Raw genomic sequence first — 20,916 nt, 5'->3', positions numbered from 1 at the left:
CATTGCTAGCTTTCAGAGGTTTCTCTACTGCATAAGATTTGATAGATGCTTCATATAATTATAGCTACAGGGAAGTGGAGTAATTCTGGGATTTCTACCAAGGGGCTTTGCATGCAAGGGCAAGAATTTGAATTTGGTTTATAAAAGCAAGAGAGGCTGCCAGTGGAGTTCAAACAGGGAGATGTGATGAGAATAATTGAAAAGACTTGTCTTCAGCATCAGTGTGTTGGATTGACAGGAGGGCGTATGCTGTGAAAGATATAAAAGAAAAGAAAACAGAACAAAACGGATAGGGTAGGAAAACAACAGAAGCAGCAAGATTTTGAAATAGCGTCCTAGGTAAGGGATCCGGAGAATGTACATCATCGAAGATGACATTTCTCTAGAGGAAAGAGTGGCAGAGAGGAACTGGTGGCAGTAAGGATTCTTGAAGGAAGATGAGAAGTTTAGTTTTGCCCATGCAGAGCTTATGTTGCTCTGGCATCTCCTGCTGATGGTTTCCTGTCAGTGTTTTGAAACTGGGTGGAATTGAATGATATTGAATGTTGTATGGGTGTCAGAGTGGTTTCAAACCACACTGGTACCGTGTGTGTGGAGGCTCAGAACTACAATGGTAGCATTTGAAGCAAATGTTTTTAGTGAGCATTAGTTTAGAAATGAAAATATTAAATGAATGGGCAGATTTGGATAAGCAGGACAAAGGAATAACTTTATGGGTTCAAGAAGGTCAGAGTGAGCTTACAAAAGATGAACAGGGAAGTATGTGAGCTGAACAGCTAGAAGAATTGAGGTGCCTGGAAAATAAGTTGAAAAATAAGTTGGAGTTTGTCCTGGGAAAGAGGGAGCTAATGGGGCTCAAACTAAAGTTGTCTAAAAGTAAAATCAGCAAAATCAACAATTTGCAGGAGAGGGGAGCATTCAAGGAGATAAATATGTATTATTTATTGATAAACTTACAAAGGGAAGTTGGGTTAGTTACAAAAGTTTCAAACTTTGAATCAGTGGCATAGTATAAAGGTAAATCCCTGACTTTGTGTTCAAAATTCCAATTTTATTAGATTGTTTCTCTTGGGTAACTGCTATGCAGGTGGATCTTAATCAATGTTAGTAAAATTGGTGGCTATATATTTATAATTATGTTGTGGCATTTTTTGACTAGTATATTTATGCTGAGGCTTTTTGTTTGCTTTCTACCGTAGTTGCTCTTCTCATGACCTGTCAAACTCATGGGATCAGTCAAGTCTACATCGCACCTCTGACCAATTCAGCTCTTTGGGAAGTATGGACAGCTGGGACCACACTCCACAAGTAGCCCAGTATGGAAGACTTTCTTCAGCAAGGTCTAATAGTAGCATTGATCATTTAGGGAGCCAAAGTAAGCGGGATTCAGCCTATGGGTCTTTCTCCACAAGTTCTAGCACCCCTGACCACACTCTATCCAATGCAGACACTTCTTCAACAGAGAACATGCTATACAAAGTAGGCCACTGGGAGACGATTAAGCATGGAAACAAATCTGGCCAGTTCTTGAATGACAGTAGTGGGCTAGAGGACAAACCCAGCTATTTGCCAACTCCCATCCAATATGAGAACAACAGAAGTCCTAGAATAGAGGAACACCCTGATGTAAAGCTCACTAGCTCTGGAAGATCCAGTTTTGGACCTGTCTGGTATGTTCCTGATAAGAAGAAGTCATCTTCTCCTCCCCCCCCACCTCCACCTCTTCGTAGTGACAGCTTTGCTGCTACAAAAGGCCATGAGAAAGCCCATGGCCCTGCGTACTCAGAGAGTGCCAGCACGCAGCACTTTACAGCCCTGAACCGCTCTCAGCTCAGAAGTGACTGGAACTTGGAAACTGTGGAGCAGCAGCGGCAACCCTCCAGAGCATGTGACAGGAGGGTCAGCAGCTCCAATTATAAATCTGATCTTAGTTCAGAACACACTTTTTCTTCTACTGGTGAAAGGTATAATAGTAACGCAGGAATGGTGAACAAACTGCAGTCGTCCTTGTCCAGCACTGATGTTCGGTTTGCGCAGCCCGCTTACAGTTGCCACCACCAGCACCAGTACAGTGATGAAAGCACTTTTTTTCACAATGCAAGACTCTTAGCTGCTCCTAAAGATCAGCAACATTATCTGGCATATAGTGGCATTCAGGAGTTACCTACAGATCATTTTCATGGCTACAGTCCAAACCAAGCCAGTTTGCTCAACACTTCTGCTGTGAACAGTGCTGCTGAACAGAAAGTGGACAACACTGGACAGAGTCGTTATTATTGCGTGACAGCAAAACAGCCTGCTCAGGGAAGCTCAAAGCCACTACAACTCAAGGATGACAGCTGGAAACCTGCAGTGGGGACTGATGCATCACTTGGACCTCACGAAAATCCCACAGTTGTCACAATGGTCCAAAAACCAAAATACTATCTACCTCAACAATCTGTTGAATCTTCACTGAAAGCATGTGAGAACAATAGTCATTACCCCATGGACAGACATGGGGATGCTAGGTGTGCTGTAGTAGAAGAAGCTAAAAAAACCAATCATATTGAAAAGTCTGGACAAAAGAAAAACTTTGAGAGCAGCTCTGAGGAAAGTGAAACTAGGTATGGTCCACAGGAGTATGTGAAGGGCTGTGTGTTTACCACTGAAAACAGATGTGCTCAGAAAGATTTTAGGTGGGGTAAAGATGAGAGTAGCAAGATTTCTCCTCAGAAGACCCCAATGTTGCACTCTTTAGCTCAGGAAGGGAAAAAACAGTCTGACAACGGCCTCGAAGTGGTAACAGAGCAGCGACAGGCCCCATTTGACACTCACTTGTCTAAACAGGCACGAAGGAGTGATCGTTTTGCAACAACCCTGAGAAATGAGATCCAAATGAGAAGAGCAAAGCTGCAGAAAAGTAGAAGCACCGCTACGTTAGTAGGGTCATCTGAAACAGAGGAGTGCAATGAGACCTGGAAGCCAGACTCAGCAGAAAATGTCACTGCCTCCCCAGACACCAACTTTACCAGCAGCTACAAAGACCACCTCAAGGAAGCACAGGCCAGGGTTCTGAGGGCAACATCCTTCAAACGGCGGGACTTGGAGCCCAGCCACGCTGAATGTCTCCCCAGGTCACCTGAGCGGAAAACTGGTAGTTACAACTCTTCGTTATTGGCTTTGGTTTCTGAAGATGTGTCTGGATTCCTCGAGGCTACACAAGCTAAACCGAACCCTACAGGGAGTGGCACTCATCACGTTCCTCGCATCGGAGCCAGGAAGAGGTTCACAACAGAGCAAAAACTGAAGTCTTACTCTGAACCGGAGAAGATGAATGAGGTGGGGATGTCAGAAGATGAGTGCCGTGCTCACTGCCGTCCAAATACATCTGAAGAAGCCCTGGGCTCGTTTGCAGACAGGTGGAAATTCTTTGAAGAAACAAGTAAGTCTGCTTATAGGAAATTGGCACAGAAACCAGCTCCCCACAGTCTGGCTGAGGGACAGCCTGAGAGGCCAGATAGGAAAGCTCATGGTGCACAAGAGAAAGAGGAGTCGTGGTATGAGAGAAGAGGTCGGGCAGCCTCTGTTGGACTTGAAACCGCACATGCTTCAAAAGATAACGTCCACCACAGTAGCAGCAATAAGGCTGCTGATAGGATTGTGAAATCTGAGCAGCCGCAGCGCCTGGGAACCTTTGCAGAGTATCAGGCGTCGTGGAAGGAGCAACGGAAGCTGATAGAGCCAAGGAGCTCAGGAAGATACCATTCAGCAGATAATATCCTCGATGCAGGCCACGAACAGCATGAGAAAGCCCAGTACACCCATGAGAGGTCTAGATCATCCCCTTCTGCTGATTTCTACAAACAGGTACAAGTGTCTTTCTCATTGTCCTTTAAATTGCCTAAGGCGAGGCGGGCAAGAGAGCGGTAGAAGGGGAAAGACTTAATTTTTATGAACATTGCCCTTTAGAAATACAATGTGGTGCAGTGTTTCCCTTTTGTCAGTAAGGGAATAATTGTTACAGGTAGCTCTCATTAGTAAAATGAAGAAGATCAAACTTGGTATTGCACAGGAACTGAGTGTAGGAAAGAGCAATTGGATCAAGTAATTTCTTGTGTGTTGTAGCCAGATGGAAGAAAACAACCTGTTTGATTTGATAATATCGTCTTTTTTACAGTAGAGGTATAGGAGGATCAAAGCAATCTTTGCCCAGAGTTATTTCTTCATTGGTGTGGCTGCTTTCCCCATTTTAAGGCTTTCAGTTCTCTGAAACTATGAAGAAAAATATTCCAGGGGAAATAATACCTACTTTTGTCCAATTCTGTTAATGGTCTAATCATTTTCCATGGATTTCCTCTTCTGATCTTGTTTGGTGGAAAAGCTACATAGGATAAAACTTCTGTCTAATAATGTTTAGAGACTAAAAATATGCCTGTTAATGTTAAATCTACACTACAGCAGCAAATGAAGCTGCTTAGTGTTTTATTTTACATTGGTTTTCTTGATTTAAGATGTATAAATTTATTCCTTAGAGGGATGCCAAATGTCTCTTCAACTTGCAAGTAAATATGAAGTTAATTTTTAACTGAGCAGGGCCAGGGAATGGTTGGCAGGTGGCAGGGGAAGTAAACAGAGAAACCAAGTCTCTTAAGTTCTCTGTTTAAAAGATGTTATTCAAACTGCTGCAAGATTACCTGATGTAAGGCCTCATTGTGTGTTCAACCTGTGTTGAACTTCACCTTATGCAAAAAAATAATTGAGGCAATGCAGTTGTATATTATTTTTTTCCTTTTTTTTTTCTCCCCTTGATAAAAGCATTGCATACATACATCCACATCCACATATATATACAGGGAGTAGAATGAAAATAGCTCAAAATGAAACCAACATGTTAATCTCTAAAAGTTGTGAACTCTTTGTGTCTCTAAGTTTTGCGAAAGTTATTTTTGAACTCTATATGCAGACTCGACTATGCAGGTAATTTACTAGGGTAGAGATCCCAAGCACTGGAATTAATCACCTGGAAGTTATTTTGAAAATTAAATTAACTAAATTACTAAATAATTGCCTACCCAGCAGAAAAATCATAATCTATTCCATATATGCATTTCTGGTTTATTAGTCAGTGCCTTTAAGTTCAGTATAGGCCTCCTGGGGCAAAAAGGAGACACCTGTTTAGGCACCTGGAAAATATGGTGATAAGTACATTGAAGATGCTTACAGCCGACTGAAGTAAATAAAGATGTTGTTTCACATATGTGATTCAGATGATTCCAGCGCTAATGCGCAATTAAATTTCCTGTAGGTTCAGTGTTTGTAATGCAAAGCCATGCTTTGGGTGTGGTTGTTTGAAGATAGTGAGATAATAAAATTCTGGAACAGCGATGTTGTGTGTTTTACTGAGAAACTGAAGTACATGCTCAGGGATTCAAAAGCTGGTGTGTACTCACCTCTTCTAAAATGTGAGCAACTCTTCTCTAACTTCTTTGCCTCATTTTGGGTTTTTATCTTTTCCAAATGGAAGTTGTGAAGGTTTGTATAAATGTTAAGCTCTTCTGTAGGTCAGCAGAGCAGTAACTCAAGCACAGCCAGGTCGGCTGCACACGAGGTCGCACAGCATTCTGTGCCGCTTAAAACCAAACAAGCGTAAGACATGCTATGCTGTTGACTTCATGTATATTCAAATAGGGCAAACCCACAAATAAGAGGTTCCATAATCATAGATTTTTTGTGAGTCTGAAACATGATGACTTGATGTCTTACATGTTCTATAAACCACTTTTAGGAAGTCTCAGTTGAAGTAAGGAGGCAAGTAGAGGATTTAAAGGAAGATGGGGAGTGTATTTTCTCTGAAGTTAATCTGGATGAAAGGAACTGCACTGTAAGGTAAGTATTTCTTAATCTCTGGCTTCGAGAGTTTTCTTATGACAACTCTGATGTGATCTTTTCCTGATCCAAACTGGAAGTTTTGCCATGATGATTTCAGACTTATTGCAATGCCCTTTTCCCTTCTTTTCCTTCTTCTCCCCACATACTTCAATGTGCATGATAGAATTAATGTTGGGACTGAAACGTATGGGGACTCTAGGTTTGAAGAAATTGTCAAGTGTTGAGTATATTACAGTTTGTTCAGAGACAGATGATTCTTATTAGTGTGCATGAAACGATTCAGAATTTTTTTCATATTTATCAGTTACAGGTTTTTGGTGAAGGGGGAGAAAGAGGGCAGCAGGGGAGGGAATGCTTGAGATTTCCCAAAAGAGTTTTCCATTATTATCCTTGGCAAAGAGAGCACGCTACTGGAACAGTAGTGCTGTAAATTGGACTTTTCTCTACTTGTCCATTTCCAGAATGCAGTACAGAAACAGAAGCCACCAAAAGTTGTTTTCCCATTTGATCAGCTCTGCTTTTCTCTGTTAATTCAAGTTTTAATTAAACTGCACAATATTTTCAGACCCTTTGCAAGTGTATGACTATATGCATGATGCAGTTCAAGTCCTTAAGTGTTTGGCATGCAGGGGAGTGCCCTCCTGGCCCACAACATGCCGGAACTGTTGCAGTGTGAGCTGCGATTTCAGCCGCCGCTCACACCGCAGCTGCTTAAGTGGCGTATGGTAGCTGAGCTGAGGTTGTGCACACACTGCTAGCGCCAGGTTTGATAGCTGCGGTTTTGGTAAACAGGAGTAACATACATATAAGAAAAATAATTTCTACAGGCTTTCTTTGGTTCTGAAGTGATATTAATATCTCAAGGGGAAAAAATATGAACTGTAGCAAACACGTACTCCAGGAGCAACCGTAAAAGCTTCTAAACGTTAATATTTATTGTGGGTTTATTTGGTTGTATTTTGCATTACTTATTGCCCAGCTGAAGAGACCATCTGCTATTTTTCTAGTTCTTTGTAGCCCTTTGTACCTACTATAGGGATTTCACAATGAATAGCCCATGAGGGTGTGAACGTGTGCACAGGGGTGCGGAGGGGAGATGGGGCTGGAGTGGGGCCAGGGGGGAGGCGGCAGCACCATCAGCCGGGTGCAGACATGCCTCTGTGGGCAGACAGCAGCTCTGGACAAGTGAAACGGTTTCCATCCACCAGTGCTGAACCCTCGTCACAAAAGTGTGTGAATAATACTCCTACGCCAGCATTTTAGCTGTGTTTGTGCAGCACAATTCTTGCTTTATAATCACGGGATCCATGAAAATCACATGACTGGGCACCAGTTAAGCTGCAGCCTATATTGACATACTATTTCAGATGTAGTATTTGGCCATTTCACTGCATTACAGGAGGTTTTGTAAAATGGTCTCTTTGGCAGTCCTTCCCTCAGCACTTGTGTTATGCAGAGGGCATACATGTCTTCCATATTAAAAAAAATAACTAAATAAAATCTCTCATTTGGACATTTAATTCCTGTGTTGTTAACTACCACTGCATGATGATGAATAGATGTCCTGTGGGAAAGAATATGTATTTCCATATGCTCTTCTTTTAGCAAGGCATTCTTGTTGTCAAAAGGAGCTGGACTCATCATGACATGAATTGATTTTATGGGTTTTTTGAGCTGACCTAGAGGCATTTAGTTTCCTATTTTTAAAAGCTAGCAATCTGCAGATGACTAGCAAATCTACCTAATCTGAGGCATATTCTAGAACATGAATATTAACTATTAACCAAACCTGAGGTCTTCCTTGTGGTCATGTTTAGCACTTCCCTTTGAAAATTTGGGTTTGGATTATGTTGCTGATGGCCCTTATTTCATGCTACTGAGATCTGCGTGCTGCAATTGCCTTTGTGCTGCCTAAGCCAGCACGGCTGTGCTGGGCACAGGAGCAACCCTTGGGCATTTGTGTGGGTTGAATGTGCAGGAACCCCGCTGTGGTGTCCCCAGTGCCTCCTGTGGGTGAGAGACTGTCCAATGCTACAGTCCACCTCTGGCTTCCCCCACCCCTGCTCCCCGCTACAATTGCTGTGCCAGAAAAAATAAACAAAACAAAACAAATTTAAATAAATTTTGAATGTTTACCATTACAGCTTCCATGATTATTTTCAAGAGAAACATGAGTCTCTGTAATGCACTGAGCATAGAATGAAAAAAGGCTGGACTATTATAACAGCAAATGGTTAAAAACAAACAAAATGTGCTTGATAAGCATTTTTTTTTTCTCCTGGGCTATTTGCTCCTGGTTCATTTTGCTACAGTATTCTTTTGGCGCAAAACCTAAACTGAAATTAATTCTGAAAGTTGGGATTTCTTTTAAAGTTGAGGAAGATAATTTGTGAACTCCTTTCATCTTTGGGCTGTGTTTTTTCCATCTGAGGTTACTAAGTGCTTCCAATGAATTCAGGTTGTTTCATCTCCCTTTTTAAAAAAGCTACATGTTCTTCCAAATGGCAGTATTTAATAGCTTGGAGTATTATTTTTATAGGAAGAGAAAGCAGTGGTCCATAGTAACCATTATCATCTCTCATGGAAGAACTAAGCCACTCGTATTATGAACTTACAGGCATGCAAACAGTCATCTTACACGAGCTGAATATTTTTATACTGAGGCTTGATGCAATTTTAAATATGTTTTTTAACTTTCAGACTACTTTAAAAGTGTTATGCAAGTCGGATGATCTGTAAAACCAAAGTTGATGCTTCTTGTTTTTAAAGACATGACTCTTTCCATTTCAAATTAGTTACAAAAGCTTTTTACAGATGTAGAACCTGTCACTCCTTAAACATCTCTCCTCCTGTATTTGTCAAATGACATACGCTGGTTATATAATTAACTTCTCTATAGATGTCTCTACAATTTCTAAACTGACATTTCCCTTCAAAAGGTTGAAGATGGAAATTTGTGTTCTGGCCTGTATTCTGTGGCTTCCTGCAGGATGACACAGAACACATAAAAGTCAATGTGCATCAGAAGAATAGTGCTTTGTGATCTAGTTCTTAAGATTGCCACCTACTAGCCGTGTTCACAGCCATTGTTCTTGTTTCCTTTCTAACAACATTTGACTTGGATCTCTATTAATTTGTTTCTGCAATGTCTATGAAAATCACATCATTTCAAAAAGTGAAAAAGGATTTATGAGAGCACAGGTCACGGAAAATCTTTCAACATTTAATAGGCATCAAGTATGGGACCACAGCATGAGTCAACTCTAATTAGATGTTTCTTTTAGATCTTTTATGCCTTACTAGTTGCTCCTCTCTCAGCTGGTGAAGACGGAGGAGCAGCCTTTATCATACAAAAAACAAATAAAAAGTCATTCCTTATGCCTAAATTGACCTAAATGCCCAAGTTTAATGTTCTTACCAGAACTATATAAGCAAAATGTTTTCACCTTCTGACCTTTTCCTCTTGAGGAAGAAATGGTGTAATCTTGGGCAACTGCTTCCTTACAAATCAGTGAAAAATTACTTTGGCAAACAATTCATGCATGTACTGACAAGCTTCAATATTTTGTGGTATGAAAGAGGTCTAATTTCTCTGTTATATATTTCACCTACAATGGTTGTCAATTTTCGCATAAATTCCTCCTAAAAGAAAGAAATATTTCCTATCAGTTTGCTAAGTACAGAATGACCTAACAAGTATTTTGTAGGAAATAAACTGCAAAATGTGCATGATTACTTTGTCTAATGTGCAGTGTGCTATCAATTTCTAGATTCATTTTATTCAAGAACTGGTAAAGTGAAGTGTTCTCTCTTTAAAATCAATTTAAGTATGATAAGGACTGTTACAAAGGTTTAAACGCTCTTTCTTGAGGGAGATTAATGATTCATTTAAAGGGAGAAGAAAACATTTTTCATGCACCCAAAACCTACCAGCTTGGTTGAAGTAATGCTTCAGATATCTGAATTCCTAATGATAATGAATTTACATGTGAAAATGCCTTCTTGCCTGAAGTTAGAAATAAAAAAAATGACTGTTTTACCTTTCCAGCAAGCTGTGTGCGGCTATTTGTCATCATCGGGAGGAAGCACAGGAGAGCCAGCATGCATCCTCACAGGCTCTTAGATGTTAACAAAGACTTCAAAAACTTGAGCTGCTGAAGCCCTTTCTATTTACATTAGCATTTATTTTTTCATTAAGATATGGAAATCGGCATCTATTGGACCACTTTTTTTGCCAATGATGTTACTGTGTGTATCATGCGGACACTAATGGATGATGCAGTACAGTCTTGGGCTGTTTTAAAAGTTTATATTTTGTCTGAAACTGTGGAAACACTTCTGTGGCTCTTCTCATGCATATAGAGGCAAGAAACAAGATAAAGTCCAGCAGCATCTATTCATGTGTTAAGAGTCCCCTGCCACCTTTCCTCTCCCTTAGATTTCTGTAAATACTCTTAATTAGTACAGGTTTCATTGCCATGAACCTGTGTCTTTCCAGTGTTCAGGTCTGTGTGACTGACTAATAACAGCTAAATAAATATCACACTTTGAGACACACGAATCACAGACACATGAAGGAAGTTGATGGAAGTTGATTTTTAAGAACAGTCATGCTAGGGCAGGCTTAAGTTCTACGGAAGCAGGTTTCCTTTCTCTGACTAAACAGTAGCAGATGCTGGGAGAAAACAAAACCAAGGCAAACAGGGAACTGTGCTGGTGGGTGTCCTTACCCAGCTGCTGCTGATCTGCAGCTAAAACCTGCAACCCAAAGCATTTGTGGTAAGCAGCCCATGGTAAATTTTTCTTTCAGAAAAGTGTCGAACTGGTTTTGGACCCACATTGGCTTTTGGCATGCATAGCTTTTTGTCCTGATGCATTGTGAGGAAAAGCATCTCTTCTGTGGGGAGTGGGTGGGGTGTCTCCTCTGTGAAGGCTGTTGTATGGCTTTCTGCAGTCTGATTTTCTGTGTCTTTTCACGTTCCCATATGTTCCTTTTGGAGCAATGGGAGAACTGCAACAAAATTAGGGTGCACTACGAATTCATTAAGTAACATGTTTCCTTTATCTTGACTTTTTTTTTTTTTTTCTGCTATGGAGTACAGAGATGATACATTGATAGAACAGCCTGCAAAAATCCAGCTTTTCCTTCTGCATACCAATAACATCAGTTATACATCATTGTATATGTTGCTGAGGTATAGGACAAGCTATTCTGTGGATTCACTTTGCATTCATTAAATCTGAATTTCATCTGTTTTATGGCCCATTCACTCAATGCTAGGAAATCCTTGGCTTATGTCTTTGCTACTCAGAGTAATTACCTCACGGCAGCAAGTGTTGCTACCTTCTTTTTCACCCCTTTTGTAAATCATCTAGATAACCAGTTCTGTTAGTCATGCGATGATGCAAGTGAAGACTTTGTCTCGTGGTGGTGAAGTTTTTAAGAGCCTCTGGTGAGAACAAATATATACATACATTGTTTTATTAGGATCTTCTAAAAATCAAAATAGTCATCCAGATCATTGTTGTCCTCATACGTAGTGTCTCTTCCTAAGAACAGTAATGCATCTGAGACGTGGCTTTTCTGCATGAGCGCAAATGATTCTTTCTTGCTTTAACATGCTTGTTAGTACAGCTACTAAATCTCTTCATGTGATTTCAAAGAATCGTAGAATACCAGGTTGACCTGTTGATTTAATTTAGATGTTAAGTTTATGGTTCTGAAATTCTACAGATTCATAATGCATATTTTTTTAACTCTTGCTTTTTTTCTCTCGTTCTCTGGCTTCAACACCCTCACACCTTCCACCCCCAGACACTGCATGTGTCACTTTGTTCAAGCAGTTGCCCAAGCATCAGATGAATGGGTAGCTGTGCATCACAGCTGCTATTTCAGTGATTTCCTAGGGGAGTTTCAGGTGATTATCATATAGTCCAGGTAACTCATGACTACCCACTTAATGGTGGACAGCATCTCAGAAGAATTCCCTCATAGACTGTTATAGATATATGTTAATTTTCTTCTGTGACCTTATTTTCTCTGTATTCTTTTTGGCCCTATAATCTGTCTGGCACATACCTGTGTTTGGAAAAGGATTGCTGTTTTGTTTTTCTTTTAATTTTTTTCTTTTTCCTTTTTTTTTTTTTCTGTTTTGCTCTAACACCTCTAAGAATTTGTACCTCTGCTTTTTATTTTTTTTTTCTGTGTTTATGTATCTGTTTTGTTAGAATAGTTTTGGAGCTACCTCATTTGGGTAAGACTTCAATTCTCTGGATGTTCTTTTAATCACTGTTTAATCCAGCCTTTGGAGGGGACAGAGAGAGAGGGGAGGGAAAAGGGTGGTCCGCTGGGGTTTTTGGTAGGTGCTATGCCTCTTCTCCATTTTTCATATATTGTATCTTCTGTCGCATGTTATCTCTTAACATTAAACCATCTGGCATGTTCCTTTTAAAAATATTCCTCATGTATGTAAATGCCCTTTTCAAAATTGAATGTCACCATGTGGATTCTTGATCTTTCAAGAATGATTAATCCACATACATATGGCCACTGGCACAGGGTAGCTCTTCAAGTAGCACAGACTTGAGCCAGATTCTTCTCATACGTCAGGATCAAGACAGGAGTCAGCTGATGAATTGTCCCACTTGGAGTCTTTTCCCTCCTGTTGTCCATTTTGAAACTTTCTGGTTGCTTGAGCTCAGAGACACGCAGTTCTTCCAGAGCATCCCAAATGCGTTATTTTGTGATATAGGATGGATTGTGGTTAGATGAGGGGGCCAAACCTCTCAGGCTCCTGCCATTGCACTCCCGTTGGTGGCTCCCAGCAGTGCTGAGCCCCGCAGCTGTCAGGCACATGTCCGACAGGTTGGTGCGATGCTCCGCTCTGGCTCACCAGCAGCTGCTGGGTCTCATTAAGCTGGTGCTGGACTGGCTTCAAAGCTTGGTTTATACTACACTACAGTAACGTAGCCACTTCTCCCCCAACCAATTTGCTCATTCCCCACACCCTTGAAAGTATGGCTTCTCCCTCTGCCTCTGCTGGGTGGATTTTGAAGCCCGGTTTCTAAACTTGAAGGTAGCTACCCCGCCTCACATATCCCCTTTTTTCTACTTTCAGCTTCTTATTACCAAGTGAAGTTTCTTTTGCTTAGCTGCTGCTGGCACATCTGTTCTCCACTGTGCCTGCAGTGACAGCTAGGGGTATGTGAGGCCACTGTGGTCTGATAAAAGGAAGTGTTGGAAAGTGGTGGCTTCTTACGGAAGGTTTCCTCCCCTCCCCCAAAAAGTAAGTGTTTCCAAGTGTGAGAAGCTACAAGAAGTCGGAGCTGTGATTCTGAAGGTACTGAAATTGGGGGCAGGTGAGAGGGATGGCACACAAAAAAGTTCACAGAGAGAGAAACAGAGATAACTTTGTAAGCTTGGGTTATTTATTGTGTTCTCATTTGGTTTTACTGCGTTCCGTGAAAGAGGATTTGAATGAAAACTATCTAAAAACTTAAGTTTTTGTTGCACCTCTTGAAATCCAGCTGTGTTCTTGTGGCTATTTTAATGGTAACAGTTGAGTAGGGAGATTAGAGGTAGTCTAAGATAGTCTCCAGTGGTTATACTCATAAAAGCATCGTCATATGCTGATGCATTGTAGATTTTATTTTCCCCTAAGTGACTTGATGAAATCCATCTTTGGAACTAGGTGACTGATTTGTCTCCTCAGTGCAGCAGTTCACATATTTTTAATGTGTGGAGTGGCTTTACAGTGTTCTGGCACTAAAAGCTAGCCTGTGAAACCTTCACCTTCTGCTATAAGCCCTTAGGCAACATGGATTGTGATTTGCTATCACGCAGCAGGCTGTTTATGCCAACAAATTTGAGTAAAGCCTTGTGCTAAAAAGTAACAGCCACAACTTCCATTTGTCTGCCTGGGACAAACAGACTTGCTGCAGTCAGTTAAGCAATTGTGTTGTATTAGGTAAACAGGTGAGTTTTCTTGAAGTCATTCTCTTTCTGTCTTGAAATCAAATAGACAGCTTTGGGAGATAGAAAACATTCGGGGAGGGAATTAACTGGATATCAGTGCTGTATCATAATATCTGACCACTGTATGTGATTTTCACGTGCAGTTTAGGTAACATTTTGCTCTTGGAGTGGTCATCTTTAAAATGATCTTTTAATACATATTAAAACCTCATCCACAGTTGCTTTATTAAGTCTTTAATGTGTTCTTATATAAGAACTGAAAGGAGCTTGAGCTTTGCCCTGATGAAGGCCATGATGCCTTTGGTTTCTAAAGATGGAGCGTGGGGGTGGTAATTTGCTCATACAACATGAAAGCATTTTGTTCCTTCCCTGCAGAATCTCCTGCAAGAGACAGCGCCTGTGCACACAATGCATGCAAAAAAATTCAAGCTGGAGGGCTGTTGATCAAGACTCTTCTCCAAAATTAAAGACTTGCTTATTTGAACATTGTTCAGGAAGGAGCCTGGTAGCATGCTGATCTTTTAAAATAATTTTAAATATTTAACACTTGTGGAACTGTTGTTGAAATGCAGATCATGATTTTCACGAATGAAAGGAAAACCCCTTAAAAAATAAAAGGACTTTTAAAATATATATTTTTTTTTAATAACCAAATCCAGGCGGTGGGAGAGGGGGAAGGGAAGAGCTTTGAAGTCTCTGAGATCTTTTCCCTGAGGTCAGAAGTTTCTGATGATGTAACATACAATACAGACCAAGCCTTCACTTATCAAGGTTAAAGTTGAAGGAGCTTGTATGAACTTGTCAATCATGGGAAGCAGGCAAAAACAAGCCAGCTGTTGTGAGGCATGGCTTTGAAAATCCTCTGTGTTACAGTAAATGAGACGCAGAGGTTGAGACAGATTCAGTTCTGCAAGGCTTTCAAACTGACTGCCACATTTGCCAGGATGCAAAGCTCGCGTATCCAGTGAATATGGGTAAACAGCTGTAAATCCCGGTAAGATTGTCTTGTCTTTAGTGTTAAAGTGCAAGAGAAATGGCTAGAGGCATGTGCCTGGATTACCTATTTCTGTCAGTTCTGAACAGAAATTTGCAGGATTAATTCATACAGTATTTCTTTTGTTCTCTGGTGTCTTTGAGTATAGGCTGTGTCTTCTGTCCCTATCAGCAGAAGCTACAGTAGCAAATTAGGAAGGATGCAATGCTTGGTACAGAATTTTGTTTTACTTAGCATAACCGACTGCTCTGTTTGCAGATAGATTCGGAGAACAGGGGGGAAAACATGAGTTAATTCGAGCTAGGATGCTCTGTGTGCATGTGCTCGCACACGCACGCCGTTTTTAGCAGCTTTTGTTTTCACAGTTGGCATCACGCACACTGGAATTAGAAGGCAGTGCCTTTCGAAAATATTTTGTTTTCTGGACTGAGGGCTGCAGTGCCGCTGTTGTGGCTCGGGGTGCCAGGCTCGGGGTTCCTCTCGGCCAGGGGTGGTGCGAGAGCTTTTGCATCCTGTCATTTTCCTGGCCAGCCTGTTCCCTGCAGCGCAGGCTCGCACCGAGAGCTTTTCCATAGCAGCAGGAGATATTAGCTGGGAATGTGACAGGACTGGATGTGACTATTGGAAGCAAACGGTGAGTGTGGCTCTGAGTGAAAAGATGGCTATTGAAGTGGGTGCATATGCATGATAATTAATTTAAATAACTGGTTTTGGGTTGTGGATTTTTTTTTCCTTTAGAGATGAATTGGTGTTTGCCTGAGAAACCCAGGTGACCCAGATATTATTCACAGTGTTTCATTTTATAGCATTTGTTACCGAATTTTTGTTCAGCTGCAAACAGCTGGTTTTGGTAGTAATAGCAACAAGAATATAGCAACAGCATATCAGAAAAGAAAATAGTCTAGATATAAAAGAAAATCAAAGGAGCAGCAACTGGAATGCAGGGTTGTTTTTTGTTCTAGTAAATTAATAAAACAACCATTTTTCTTTGAGTTTTTTTTACCGTGACTGTGAATTCCTCGTTAGCACTATTGGAAAGTATTGTCTTTTGTCTCTGCAATGGTTGCCATTTGTGTAATATGATGGCTCTTGTTATACTGTTGGGATATTCTGATGATTGAATTCAGTGTTTAAGTACAGAACACATCATCTGGTTGACTTAAGTGAGTAAAGTCATTTTAATTTCGTGCAGGCAATCCCCTGTGTGCTAGAACAGGCATGCAATAGATAAAGCAAGTAACAATACAGCAGTAAAGGTTATTTTTTTAATCATTGATTTTTGATGTGCAGTAGAATGGAGGAGGGGCTTTTATTTTCTGAACTAAGGAAAAACATCCCTCCCTCTGCTCTTTCCCACAGGATTTCACCCTTCTGCATAAAGGCCTCTATGCTGGTTTAAGAAATTTAATTTTAATGAGATTTGATATTTATTGTGGGCCTATGCATTGTGCTGTTACCCATGATTGACTGGCCTACATTTCATCCATCAACATGTATTTGCTTATGTACTGCAGAATTAGAGTGGGTCTGTTACAAATTTGTGATTTTCATGGGAAGAGAAGCAACATTTTTAGAAGGGGAAAGAATGTGAGATGAAACCCTATTGCTGTGTGTGTTGCTGTGCAGGCAGGACAGGAGAGATCGACAGACTGGCGAGCAGCATCTGTTATCATATTTCATTCTGTGATAAAGCCAGGTGATAAAGCAAGGGTTGTTAAGCTGGAGTGACATTTTGCTTTATCACATTGGATGCAACAACTAAGCTCTTATTTAGTGTGACAGACTAAACAGATAGCTGCCATCAAGGCACAGATAATGTTAACAGGCACATTCTGAGGCAGAACGGGAAAACCAAGACTCATATCATGATAAATGGGTTGTAGTAACAATGTGGTAACAATGATGTGCCATGGGGTATACTTTGTGAAATATCTGCTGGTTTTGAACTTTCAGTTGCCCTCCCTTTTTCCCCTCCCTTTTTCCCCTCCCTTTTTCCCCTCCCTTTTTCCCCTCCCTTTTTCCCCTCCCTTTTTCCCCTCCCTTTTTCCCCTCCCTTTTTCCCCTCCCTTTTTCCCCTCCCTTTTTCCCCTCCCTTTTTCCCCTCCCTTTTTCCCCTCCCTTTTTCCCCTCCCTTTTTCCCCTCCCTTTTTCCCTCCCTTTTTCCCCTCCCTTTTTCCCCTCCCTTTTTCCCCTCCCTTTTTCCCCTCCCTTTTTCCCCTCCCTTTTTCCCCTCCCTTTTTCCCCTCCCTTTTTCCCTTCCCTCTTTCCTTCCCCTCCCTCCCTTCCCTTTTTCCCTTCCCCTTTTTCCCCTCCCTTTTTCCCCTCCCTTTTTCCCCTCCCTTTTTCCCCTCCCTTTTTCCCCCTCCCTTTTTCCCCTCCCTTTTTCCCTCCCCCTTTTCCCTCCCCCTCCCTTTTTCCCCTCCTTCCCCTCCCCTTCCCTCTTCCCCTCCCTTTTTCCCTCTCCCTTCCCTCCTTCCCTCCCCCTTTTTCCCCTCCCCTTTCTCCCTCCCTTCCCTCTTTCCCCTCCCCTTTTCCCCTCCCTTTTTCCCCTCCCTTTTTCCCCTCCCTTCCCCTTCCCCCCCCTTCCTTCCCCCTTCCCTTTTTCCCCTCCCTTTCCCCTCCCTCCTTCCCCTTCCTCTCCCCTTCCTTCCCCTCCCTTTTCCCCTCTCTCCCCTCCCTTTTTCCCCTCCCTCTTTCCCTCCCTTTTCCCTCCCCCTCCTCCCTTCCCCTTCCTTCCCCTCCCTCCCCTTCCCTTTTTTCCCCTCCCTTTTTCCCCTCCCTTTTTCCCCTCCCTTTTTCCCCTCCCTTTTTCCCCTCCCTTCTTCCCCTCCCTTTTTCCCCTCCCTTTTTCCCCTCCCTTTTTCCCCTCCCTTTTTCCCCTCCCTTTTTCCCCTCCCTTTTTCCCCTCCCTTTTTCCCCTCCCTTTTTCCCCTCCCTTTTTCCCCTCCCTTTTTCCCCTCCCTTTTTCCCCTCCCTTTTTCCCCTCCCTTTTCTTTTCCACATTCTGTCATTATTCAGCATGTATTATTCTTTTTGTCTTAACACATGCTTCAGTTTTAAGACCATTTGCTTCAGTTGTGCTTCTGTGATGCTGGTTGCCATCATCTGTCCCTTCAGACCAAGGCAATGAGCAGGTCTACTTCTTACCTATGACCGTGCCTGTTCCTGAAGTGGCCATTATGGTACAGTCATCATGGTGATTAAACTATCTGTTTTCTGGAGGATCCTTTATTCTGTGCATTTGTCTTTAAAGGTTTCTAAGTAGTTTTGTAGTCCAAGTTCTCATTTGCTGTCTTTGGATTATGCTCCCATGTGTCACTACATGGTGGATAGTGCATGCTATACTGGCTCAGATGCAGCGCTCATGGACCCCTGGTAATATAATTGCCCTTGTACTGGATGTGAAAGTTGTGGTGCTCTGGTGTCAGTGTCTCCTTGGCATTACAACAGTAAAACCAGTCTGAGGGTTTCAAAACCTTTGGGGTCCTGGAGCCTCTGAAAGAAAAGGCATGTGGGACTCAGATGAGGATTTAGGTACCTGATAGAAGAAAGATGCGTGCATGTGAGTGAAGTGCTGACTCAAGTTATAATCCATACAGGTCTTGGGCTTGGTTCAGTTGGCAAAACACAAGTGTCTGGTGAGACCTCTGAGATAGCCCAGAGTGTCCCACTTGGCTTCCAGCTTCCACCTCTTAGGTGAACTGATGCCTTTTAATTTTTAAAGTTTCTAAAATGGTGTAAGACACCTGTTTGGGTGACTAAACTGATCACCTAGTCAGTGAAACCAATGCATGATTTGCTTGTAGAGATTACATCAGGGTGAACTGAATCTATTAGATTGCATTGACCATATCAGTATGGATTATAATGTGGTATTAGACCTCAAACTTAGATTAAATTTTGAAAAATCTTACCCTGTGTGATCCTGTTCTAACTTTGTAGTATCCCATTGTAGTCTCAAGCAGAACTATACTGGCTAAAAGAAACTCCTCTTTATTTGCAGACTGTTGCCAGTGCTTTTGGATCCTGCTGTGCCAAGTGCCAGGCAAATACACAATGAACACATAGTTTCAGCACATAAAGTTAACAGCTGAAAAAGTAGCATAAAGACAAGGGCTCTGCCTGTAAACAGGGGTTTGGCATAGGCAGACTGTTTCACAGTTGCTTTAAGCCACATAATTATCTGGCTTGAGCCAGGTCAGTTCCTTGATCCAGTTTCCTGTGGGGCTGTGTAATTCCTACAGCTATCACAATGGAGAGCAGGAAGACATAATCAGAGCGCACTAAGAAGGAAACTGCCTCTTCTGGCAAAATACCTGCATTTAGATCAGTTTAAAGGGACTGCAAAACTGTGGCCTTAATTATGAGGGGGCTGTTGTTATTGTAGGGTGAGGTCTCTTATGGAGGAGTCTTACTCAGGTATGAAGGCCTTTTTCCAGTGTAGCTTGTAGCTTTTGAGAAGGAATTTAAGCTAAATCAGAAACAGCCACTCCATTTGCTCTCTTTTGCCAGTAAGTTAGTGCAGGAGACATTGCTTACATAACTATGCTTTTATGTTTTATGGTGAAACTTTTGCACAGAGGTCAGGTCTTAAACAAACGATGCATTTTTCAAATGTCGGCTGATGCATTTTTCAAATGTTGGCTAATGCATTTTTGCAAAGCTTATCTATTCTGGGATTTTAAAGTTGGAGCGTCTTGGGGCACTGTTTAGTTTGGCCTGAAGTGTTCTCAATAAACTGTAAATCGGACAGATAAAAATCAGACACGCTGAGTTGATCGAAGTGATTTTCATTTACTCTGAGGTATAACATTCAATCAGATCATTCTACTGCTCTGTCCAGATCGAGTAAAATGCTTAGCATGGGGCAAATGAAGGAAGTGGTTTGGGGTTGTTTTTTATGGCAACCAAAAAATGTTATCCTTCTGATAGGCATCTATATGTAATGATTCATTTTGGTAATCGCTCATTAACTACACTGGCAGGCTGCTATTAACATGTGCGTGTATGTGTATATATAGCTCTCCATAGTTTAACTTGCATGTAAGAGTTTACATTACTGTTACCTGTCTCTAGATTGTTAGAATATCCTGTTGTGTTACTGCTGTGGGATCTGGGGGTGTCCAGACTGCGGAGAGAAGGCTGATTTCCCCAGTTTAGTGTTTCCTTAGCCTTTACATTTCAGTCTTGAGCACATACACCCTTGAGGTGACAGAGCCAGAAGGAAATAGAGAGATGCACTTGTCCATCTGGGTAGAAAATACTCAAGTGCCGTTATGGAGATAGACATTTCCACCCCCATGGTGGTAGGTGGTGGTGTTGGGTGGCTACGGCCATTCTGTGGAAGGTGCAAGGCAGGGAGCACAGCTCTTCCTGAGCTCACCCAGCTGCCTCCTTGGGACAGCTGAGCCAGCTTCTAAAGGAGAACTTCTCGAAAACATGCAGAACTCATTTTTGTAGTGAATCAATTTCTTCTTTTCATTCAGAAGCATATTTTGGGTTTCTGCCCCCCACCATTTAGATTCTCACACTTAATTCCTTTTATATATCTTCAATACCCAAAGCACATACAGTAGAAAAGGCTCCTGTTAGCTGCCTGTACTAGACTCGCCCTTCCTGTGTAGCACTTGATATCAACAACGTAAGTCTGTTGATGGATGCTGCTTTTGCAGTTCAGGTTAAGTGGGTGATGTAAGTTGTCTGTCAGTCACAAGGGATGGGGAACAACGCAGTGTGAGCTTTCACAGTTCTGTGGCATCAGGAAGGCTCTTGGATTTGGAGAGTTGCAGTGTTGTACCATGGGGATAGGTGACCTTTGGGTTTTGAAGATAACTTATGAGTTCAACGTTTTTGATCATGGCTGGTTTGTTATCTAGAATGAAAGTGGTAATTAAGTCAATTTTCTTCTTTCCAGATGACTGTTCTATCTCTCTCACTTTGTGATGTTTGGTTATAAATGAGGAGTTCCTTTCAGTGGTACCTTATCCCAGTATAATCCTATGGGCCTCATTTCTGAACCAGCTGTTATTGTGGACATGTCCTTACATGGAGCACTGAGAGATTTAAAATAGCTTAG

At 41.7% G+C, this 20,916-nt stretch overlaps 1 protein-coding gene across 2 annotated transcripts in view; it reads left to right on the top strand.

Moving 5' to 3' along the window:
- The window catches only part of SHROOM2 (shroom family member 2), a 127,743-nt gene that overhangs the window by 85,413 nt on the left and 21,414 nt on the right, over nucleotides 1-20,916 (top strand). For both annotated transcript variants that reach the window (XM_065856265.2, XM_065856258.2), the window contains exons 4-5: nucleotides 1,200-3,849; nucleotides 5,768-5,868. In XM_065856265.2, the coding sequence (XP_065712337.1) occupies nucleotides 1,200-3,849; nucleotides 5,768-5,868 (2,751 nt within the window). The remainder of the gene's footprint in view (nucleotides 1-1,199; nucleotides 3,850-5,767; nucleotides 5,869-20,916) is intronic.

This window comes from Patagioenas fasciata, chromosome 1 (assembly GCF_037038585.1).
Source record: "Patagioenas fasciata isolate bPatFas1 chromosome 1, bPatFas1.hap1, whole genome shotgun sequence".
NCBI lineage: Eukaryota > Metazoa > Chordata > Aves > Columbiformes > Columbidae > Patagioenas > Patagioenas fasciata.
Note: the sequence above shows the minus strand (reverse complement) of the source record. Positions and strands in the feature narration are given on the sequence as shown.